This window comes from Pelodiscus sinensis, chromosome 1 (assembly GCF_049634645.1).
Source record: "Pelodiscus sinensis isolate JC-2024 chromosome 1, ASM4963464v1, whole genome shotgun sequence".
Taxonomy (NCBI): domain Eukaryota; kingdom Metazoa; phylum Chordata; order Testudines; family Trionychidae; genus Pelodiscus; species Pelodiscus sinensis.
This window is the reverse complement of record NC_134711.1, coordinates 92212187-92221250: the sequence shown is the minus strand read 5'-3', so window position 1 is coordinate 92221250 and position 9064 is coordinate 92212187. Positions and strand designations below refer to the sequence as shown.

The 9064-nt window shown below is 49.7% G+C and overlaps 1 protein-coding gene across 1 annotated transcript; it reads right to left on the bottom strand.

The window, feature by feature from the left end:
* Positions 1-348: 348 nt before the first annotated feature.
* ANKRD54 (ankyrin repeat domain 54) lies at positions 349-8466 on the bottom strand. The gene is made up of 8 exons (XM_075937149.1): positions 8124-8466; positions 5895-5942; positions 4752-4850; positions 4114-4185; positions 3649-3696; positions 3412-3536; positions 2448-2555; positions 349-2085 (listed from the first exon to the last, which is right to left on the bottom strand). The coding sequence occupies exons 1-8, from the start codon at positions 8446-8448 to the stop codon at positions 2011-2013; spliced, it is 900 nt and encodes a 299-aa protein (XP_075793264.1). The 5' UTR covers positions 8449-8466; the 3' UTR covers positions 349-2010.
* Positions 8467-9064: the final 598 nt, after the last annotated feature.

The window sequence follows — 9064 nt, the reverse complement described above, 5'->3', positions numbered from 1 at the left end:
CTAACTCAAATCAGGAGTGACCCAAGAGCAGTGTTTTTCTCTCTCCAGAGTGCAAGATAGCCTCGGCATGGAGCCCTACAACACACTGGAATTTTTGTAGGACCTACAGCAAATCCCTATATTTGGACTCCCCAGCAATGGGATTTAAGACCAGGTGAATCAGCAGCAGGGTCCAGTGGTCAGCAAATAGGCCCACATTTGTGCTCACGGCAACTCCACACTGTCATCTTTAATTCCAACACAGCTTTTTAAGAGAAGTTGTTACTGAGTCCAGTGTCAGGCCCCAGGCACAGGAGATGGAGGGAGGCAGGGATGGGAATCCTTGAGAAGAGAGAACTGGTGACAGACTCCAAAAAAGCTGACAGTTTTTTATTGAATGTAAAATGTAAGAGTTCAGTTTGTCGTCCACCCCCTGTGTGTCTCTTCTAGCCAGCATGTGGGAACAATGTTTTAACATTCACAGTGACAGCTCCAGCAAAATCAGAACACAGTCAATCCCAAACTTCCCTCCCCAGCAGGGGCATACAGACTGCTCTAAGTTTCATGTGTCGGGACGAAAGCCACGCTTTGGATATACACATCTAGTTAATCTCATCTCAGACTGAGAAGCACCTGTTACTAAATAGGATCTGATCCTGTTGTCCTCCAGATCTAAACCACATCTTGGAATGTTCATGATTCAGGGAAAGAACTAGCTGCACAGAATCCATGCAGCTCTTATAAATGACCACACCCCAACAAGTGTCAAAGAACATGCTATCCTGTGGCTACTCCCTGCGTCCTTTTCATGCTCCCCATTTTGGGCCTTTTGTGGGCATCACAGTTCATCCAGCACATTAAACTCAGTTAAGATCCCTTCCCCTCAAATGAACTGAGCCCTGATGAAATGTGTCTGTTTGGTAGACCTTCACACTAGCATCTAATTTAGTCCAAGGCTTAGAGAAACAACATGGGCAGCAACAACGTACATTTGTCCTTGTCTTAGCAATCTGGCTTAGGTCTCAGATACTCGTCAGCTGTTTGAGGTGGAAAGGTGCGTTATGCTAATGGCTCAAATCAAGGCCTGATCTCCTCCTGGCTCAGACTGCTGATAAAAGGGAAGCCTGAAGCCAGCCATGGTGCTGTTTTGTAGGGTATAAATATTTTCCGCCTAGAACTGAACTAGGAGTGTTCTTCTTGACCTCTCCTCCCCAAACTCTGTAAACTGGACAGTAATAATCTGGTGGTAATTTTTTTTTTAACAAACCCATTGGTGTGATCTCTGGTCAGAAATTTTCAGTAATTTGAGCAGGGATCAGACAGGAAGCCGCAATCTAGCGGCGGATAGCTTTATATCCCTGTCTCACATCGAAAAACTCCTTTTTTGATAGACACCTGTGGGAGTTGAAGATGAAGACCCCAGATGATTTTTTTTTCCTGATTCCACCTATTCCAACCAAATGCTCAGTGAACTCTGCTGAATTTCCTCATTTCTGGTGAGTACAGGAAGTCATAGTCTCCCAACGTATGAACAAACCTACTCAGCTTATGCAACTAATTATGGTAATTATGTCCCATGGTGCCTAGTAAAGTCAGATCTGTGCGCAAAGGCACATCTGAAAGATGGAACTGCCTGAATGCACCTTGGTGTGGCTGGTGACCAGGGGCACTCTGAGTGCCAACCACTCTGAGCTTGGGATGCTGTGAGGAAGGCAGAATGCACAAAAGAGGGACATGCCACGCAAACCAGCATGTTCATTAAATCATCTGATCGAGAACAGGATGATAGGAAAGAGGGGCCCATTGCTCCAAAAGTCAGGAGCTCCAGCATTCAACTGTCCTTCTAGGAACCTCAGGAGGTGGTGATGTTGGCAGCACTGGAGGGGATAGTCTGAGAGTTGAGTGCTACACCGGGGAAGGATCCAGCAGGAGCAAGGTATCCGGCAGCAATGTCCATAATCTTGGCAATGAGCTCCAGCTGCCCATCCCCAGGTCATCTCCTGTTGACCAGGGGAACGATCTGAAAGCCCATTACCTCTTCTCCATCTTCTGCATCTGTAGACTGAGTGAGGTGAAGTTGGCCAGGAGGTCAGTGACCTCATCCACCTGCGGGAGATACAGTGCAAATTGTTATCACAGGACAAGCAGGGACTGAAAAGGAAGACTGAGAATAATGCTGGCTGTATTGCTTCCTTGCCTGGAAGTACCCATCTGCGTAGATGAGTGGTGAAATTTAGTCTTCTCAGCCCATCTGATCTCTGACCTCTCTGTTGAGGCTGCCGTTAAGGGTACCATGGATCTTTCTATCATTACTTCTGGGCTCTAATATGGACCAGTGGCATGGAGAGGAATGTGCCTGTATCCTGTTCCCAGTCTTGGATGTTACCCTACTGAAGCTGTCTATTTCCTCTTAGATGTATATGTGAAGCCAACAATGCAATATGGGAGTCACTGTTGCTGCCTCTCACCTGCTCCTTAGTACTGGTCATCTGTAACCTGGAGCAAAGATCATCCAGCTGCTCCCGCTGCTCATGCTGCCCAAGGTGCTCTAGGTATTCCCGCAACATCTGGATAATCTGAAAGAGGCAGCACAGTGAGATGCATGCACAGGAGAGCTGTAATCAGGGCAGGACACTGGTGGCACAAGGGACAGAGGGGCACCTGCAGCAGACAGGCAGGCTATTAGCTGTCCTGCCACAAGCAGTTCTGAGGTCTAGGGGTAGGCATCCCCAAAGGAGATCAGAGCTAAGCTCCAAGCTAAGCTGCACAGTGCCATTTCTATAAGCACAGTCCAGTGCGTCACCAGAAGGTAAGCTGCATATTACCCAGATGCTGAGCTTTTCTAAACAGGCTGGTCATTCAATCCATGGCTATTACAACATAATGGTGCGACAGAACCAAAATCCCTAGGAGGTTCGCTGGGTAAGAAATTTTTGCTGCTTTCTCCCAGATCTCCTCCTTTTCCTCTCCTCTGATGACCGAGTTGTGAACTTGGACAAATGGGGGTTCAGGGTCTGCCTTCCAATGCTCCAGGAAAGTGCACTATTGTTCCTATTAACCAGCTAGCCTCATATGGGAGAACATAAGGGATTTCTAAGAGGTCCCTCCTACAGCCAGATATCTCCATTTCTTAGTTTTCACTAGCTGCCATTTAGTGCATTCTAGGGCCCACAAGCCATGGAGAGATCCTGCAACAATTCTAAGTGGTATTGAGGTAGATGCTCTCCAGAGGCAAGGAGAGGTGGATTGTCAGAGCATGGGAGGGAGAAGATCAGAAGCCCTGGAATTATCAGCATGCTGGAGTGGCTAAGGTACTCAAGCGATGCACTTGAGGCAGTTACTAAAACCCACTTGTCCCACAGAGCGCACCGAAGAAAGTCAGTGCTTGGAGTGCTAATGCACATGGTATCAGAGAGCACAAATGCTTCTCACCTGCTTCACTTCAAGGCGCACGGCCTCCAGGCTCTGAGAGAGCCCTTCTTGCAGGATGTTCAGCTTGGACTTGGCGAGGTGCAGCGGGGTCCGCCCAGCTCGATCCAGGGCATCAACTCTGGCTCCTGAAAGGTGCACATGTATGGGGGGAGAGAGGGTGCTTTAAAAGAGTGGTATCCCTGGGAGAAGGTCAAAGAGGTGGAGGTAGCTTTATAAATTGTAAAGAGGAAGCATTACCTCCACGCAGCAGCAGGGTGATGACGGGAACATGGTTTGTGCAGGCAGCTGGGAAGGGAAAACACGAGACACGCTACTCAGAGCAGAGCTACAGTTCAGGGAAGGGGATCCTATCAAATACTAAGCCTGCTGGGCACAACAGCACAGGCAATTCTCTGTTAGGGGGTAAGGCAGCACTCCCCCTTTGAAGCCTGCTCAATGATCAGGCTTTACAGAGTCTGCCAGCATGCTGGATAGTCTCTGAAACAGGCCTGCAGGAGGAAGGAGATGCACTTCCCTCAGCTCTGCCCCTTAAGCTTTCAATTAAAGAACAAAGCTGATGGAAGCCAAAGAATCCAGCACAGGGATTTGTTGCCACAATATAGAGGAGGAAAGAAAGGAAGAAAACTAACAGGGTTCTTTACAACTCTGGGCACAAAGATCATCAGGTTACAGAAGCCCCCATTTCAAGCTCCTGACACTTACCCAAGTGCAATGCAGTGTTCCCCAGTCCATCTCTCTGGTTTGGGTCTGCCCCATGATCCAAAAGCAACTGCACTAGAAACAAAGAAACGGACCCATTTCAGTCTCTTCCCTGTGCCCAGCAGGTCTGAGGCTAAGTCTACACTATGAGCCTCTTGCGGAAGAGCAAATGCAAATGGGGTGCTCATTTGCATATGTCCTGCTCTCATTTGCATTTCCTCTTTCCCTTTTGCACAAGAGGCTTTTGCGCAAAAAAGAGCTGTGTAGATGGCTCCTTTTTGTGCAAAAATCCCCTTTTGTGCAAAAAGGAGCTGTCTACACAGTGTTTTTTGTGTGTGCAAAAACCTCTTGCACAAAAGGGATCTGAGAAGAAAATGCAAATGAGTGTGACATATGCAAATGAGTGCTCCATTTTCATTTCCTCTTGTGGAAGAGGCTCGTAGCGTAGACATAGTTTAAGAAGGAAGAGTCAGCCTTCCTCACACTAAGCAGTAAAGGTGATCTTCAGAGGCAGCACATGCCTATGTAAGAGACTAAAGGGGAAACACTGCTTTTAGGCAGGTACACAAAGAAATGCATAGATTCCTTCAAAACCCCTCCCACAAGGAAGTCAGGTCATGGAACGGTTCCTTCCCACTCACCGATGCGATCATTGCCATTGCAGGAGGCAAAGTGCAGGGCTGTACGGCCTTTGTCATCTGCAGCACAGGGGTCAACCCCGTCTTCTAAGAGTTGCTGCACTGACATCGCCGAAAAGGAGAAAAGGAGAGAGAGTGTTAATTGGGAGGGAAAGCTGATCAGTAGGGTAGCTATGAGACATGCAACCAGATGAGTGCTAGAGCATAGATATGGGAATAAGACTGATGATGGAAAAGGATCCCCTTTTCCTATCCATCCAATTATCTCTTCAATGCTAATGGAAGGGTGACCCTTGTGCAACTTAGACTGCCTCTGTTCCTCAGCTGAGAAGGGAATATTTCTTTATGTGGAGGAGTAATGAGTACAACGTGCAGCCATGGGATATTATTGAAGCAATCAGAATCTTAGATTGCAAGGTCCAAAGGGATCACTGTGGTCATTTATTCTGATCTCCTGTATAGCACAGGCTATAGGGTATATTTAAAAAAAAATCAACCCTCAATTTAAAAATAGTTAGTGATGGAAAATCCACCATGAGCCTTGGTAAATTGTTCCAGTGGTTAAACTGTTTTTGGGCAAGGATCATCTTTTTGTTCTCTGTTTGTATAGCACCTAGCACCATGGGATCCTAGTCTGTTACTGGAATAGTTAGGTGATAAGGTCATACAAATAACCGTAGCAGAGGCAGGAACAGAATCTGTGTTGTCTGAGTTTTGGTCCCCTCTCTGTATGCCATTTTGGTTCATAACAGACTGTTTGTGCAACGCAACATCACTTGTCTTTCTTCCAAGAAGAACTTTGCTCTCCTGTCACTCTCCATAGGACATGCTACTATTGTTGATACCGTCTCAGAAGTCTCTATCAAATATATTTTTTAAAAGTTGGAATAAAAAAAGCTAGTCTAGCTTAAGACACTCTGCAACAACTGGCACTATGACCTGAAGAGGGTAGAAATGCTAGATGGGGCATACTGTGAATTTTACACCCAGCCTGGCTCTACCAGGAGAATGAAACATGGGAGTTAAACTAATTATGCATGTGCAAGGTCAGAACTGCAGGTTCGACAAACTAATTCCATTTATCTTCTACAAAGCCTATTGCTTCCAGGAAAAAGTTCTGAGTAGACCTGGCTGGTGCAGTCTCACCTGTTTCTAAATCGTTAGCATTGGCAGATTTTCTCAGTCTTTTCAGAGCTGCAGAAAAGAGAAAGGGTTATGGCAAAGAGCACGGAGAACAAGGGTAGTTCCATTATTAGAACACTCTAAAAAAGTCAAGTCCCAAATTCAGGAGTTAAATCACACTGGAAGGATTGACTTATTCCTAGAGGAAAGGATGTATAAGATCAAAGCCCCACAAAGAAGGACACCTCATATTTTTCTTCTAAAAGGCAGTTGCTTGCCTCTCCTGCCAGACAGCACACCCCAAGGAAGCCTCTTTGTAGCTTAAATCTGAAAGTAAACAAGAGCCTTTTCCCATGTACCCTGTGTAGCTAATCTTAGATTCAATCTCCTCCTCTCTATTCCACCAACAAAGGATGTATGCATGGCAACAAAACATCTTTACTGGCATGGTACTGATGGTAGGTTCTACAAGGACTTCTGACTAACTTGGCTATGTGTCTGTACTCGGTTATTCATCTCATATCCCATTACCAGTATTATTTCCATGGCAGGTTGTTGCACAGTGTCATACTATTCCTGCCATTCTTTTTCCTTCCCAAAGCTTTTCAGTGTTTCTTCCTCCCATATTAATGGAAAGTATTGCACTCCTTTGCATTCTTAGCACAGTGGGAAATGTCTCTGCATGGGGTTGACTGGCAGCAACTGAGCAACCTGTATTTCTCTTTGATGGTTGCCGTCTTGTGCACCAATATGTCTCTTATCCAGCGGTCTCCATCCTTTTCAAATTAAGTGCAATCCAGGAGCTACCTCAAACCCAAACACGCTTGCCCCGCCTCCTTTGTGCCCCTTCTCCATTGCCCGACCCCCACTCACTCCATCCTCCCTCCCTCCTCTAGCCTCACTCATATTTATCAGGCTGGGGGCAAAGGGTTGGGGTGGGGATGCAGACACTGATCTTGGGCTAAAGGATTTGGAGTGGGAGAGGCTCTTGAGTTAAGCTTGGGGCAAGGAGTTGAAGTGCAGGAGAAGGTTTATGGTGCAGGCTCTGAGAGGGAGTTTGGATGCAGAGGGACTCAGGGCTAGGGCAGGTGTTTGGGATGCAGGAGGGGATTCGGGACTGGGGCCAGGGTTGGGAATGCTGGCTCTAGCTGGGCACCGCTTACCACAGCTGGCTTCTGGGCGTTGGTGCAGGAAGCTAAGGCAGGCTCACCCCTACCTTGGCCCTGCACCACTCCTGAAAGCAGCCAGCAAACTCTCTCCATCCCTGCCCCACCTCTGCTCTGTGGGGATGGGGTACTGGGTGAGCGGAGGGGTACCCCTACATTAGCACCCTCCTCCTCTTCTTCTGTGCTCTGTACAGCAAGCATGGAGCTGCCAGGGGTGGGAACACCTACAAGGTAGAGGGCAGGAACAGCAGGCAGTGCTGAGAGGGGCAGATGAAGTGCCAGAACTTGATAGCCTACTTGCCAAACTGGTCAGGATCATCTTTCAGAGGTTCCAAGATCTACCAGTAGATCCAGATCTAGTGGTTAGTGACCACTGCTCTAACCCATATGGTTGCAAAGGGCACACTGCAAATGAAATGTATACCAGTACATCTGTCAAATCCTACAACCAGCTTGACCTAGCAGCTTGGCAGGGTTTTAGCTCTCTCAAGACTTGTGATATGACTTAGGTTACAATGTAGAAAAGCTTTAGAGGGGTAGCTGAGTGAGTCTGTAGCAGGAAAAACTTAAAAAACAACAAATAGTCTAGTAGCACCTTAAGGAGTAACAAACCACGTAGATGATATCATGAGCTTTCGCGGGCGCAACCCACTTCTTCATCTGTCATCTGAAGAAGTGGGTTGTGCCCGCAAAAGCTCATGATATCACCTACGTGTTTTGTTAGTTTTGAAGGTGTTACTGTATTGTTTGTTACAATGTAAGTTGTTTATTTCATTGCTCATTAATTACGTGTAGAGCTGCTGGATTCTCTGAATGGGCTCTCGTGTTAAAAGACAGAGCGGGGGCTGGTTGCAAAACAATAAATCGCGGATTCTCCTCCAATCAGACGTTTGCTCTCCAGAAGGCCAGGGGGCCCCAGGCTCAGGCTGGAGCTGAGTCCTTGACTGCGTTTCCGGATCCCCTGTCGCAGCAGGACCCAGCACATCCCCTCCAAGCGAGGGCAGGTCACCGAGCGGGGCCTCCGCCGTCTCCCTGGCCAGCCCATGCCCGGGAAAGGCCCAGCCCCCCCGCCCCGCGCGCCCCTCACCGTGGAGCTCTTTGCCCGCGGGCCCCAGAGCGCTGTGCAGCCGGGCGGACCTGCGATGGCGGCGGGCGGGGATCTTGCCCGCCGCGGGCTCCCGCTGCCACCGAACGTGCAAGTAGCCGAGCGAGGCGGGGCCCGGGGCCTCTGGGGGGCCCCGCAGCGCGGCCCCGAACTCCGGCAGCGCGAACCCGCTCCCCGGGGGCCTCGGCTCCTTGTCCGCCCCGGGCCCGCCAGCGCCGCCGCCGCCGTCCATGCCCGCCGCCCCCGCGCGGCCTCCCAGCTTCGGGCCCGGGCGCGCTGACAGGGGGCGGGCCGAACCAGTAACCATGGTAACGAGGGCGGGCCGCCAGAGGCGGGACCAATTTCTCCAGTCACAGACTCCAGCACCAGGCCACCAATCACAACGGGGCGGGGAGAGGGGAGGAGTAAGGCGGGAGGGAAACACATACACGACAGCCAAAGGCCTCGTCCAAATAGAGGAGCGTCACCACGCAGCAGCCAATCGCAGACAGCCTGAGGATGACAGGCATTTATTTCACCCAATGAAAGAACTGGCCAATGCGAGCCAGCCGTCCCTCAGGGAAGTGGGGCTCTCGGAGAAGTAAATGAGGTTTGATCGGGGTTTAGAGAGAGGAAGGGGGGGGGGGCAACTCCCCAAACAGTCACCGCCCCCCCGCCCGGTCTCCCCAACATGCCCTGTCACCCCAGCTACACCCGCCCGCCCTGTCACCTTCACGTCTCCGTCGTCCCCCGCTACACCCGCCCACCCCGTCACCCCAACATGCCCCGTCACTCCCGGCTACACCCTCCCGCCCCAACACCCCACCTACACCCACCTGCCCGTCACTCCAATCTGGACCGTCACCCCAGTTATATCCTCCTGCCCCGTCACTCCCAGCTACACTCGCCTGTCTGTCACTCCAACCTGGACCGTTACCCCAGAT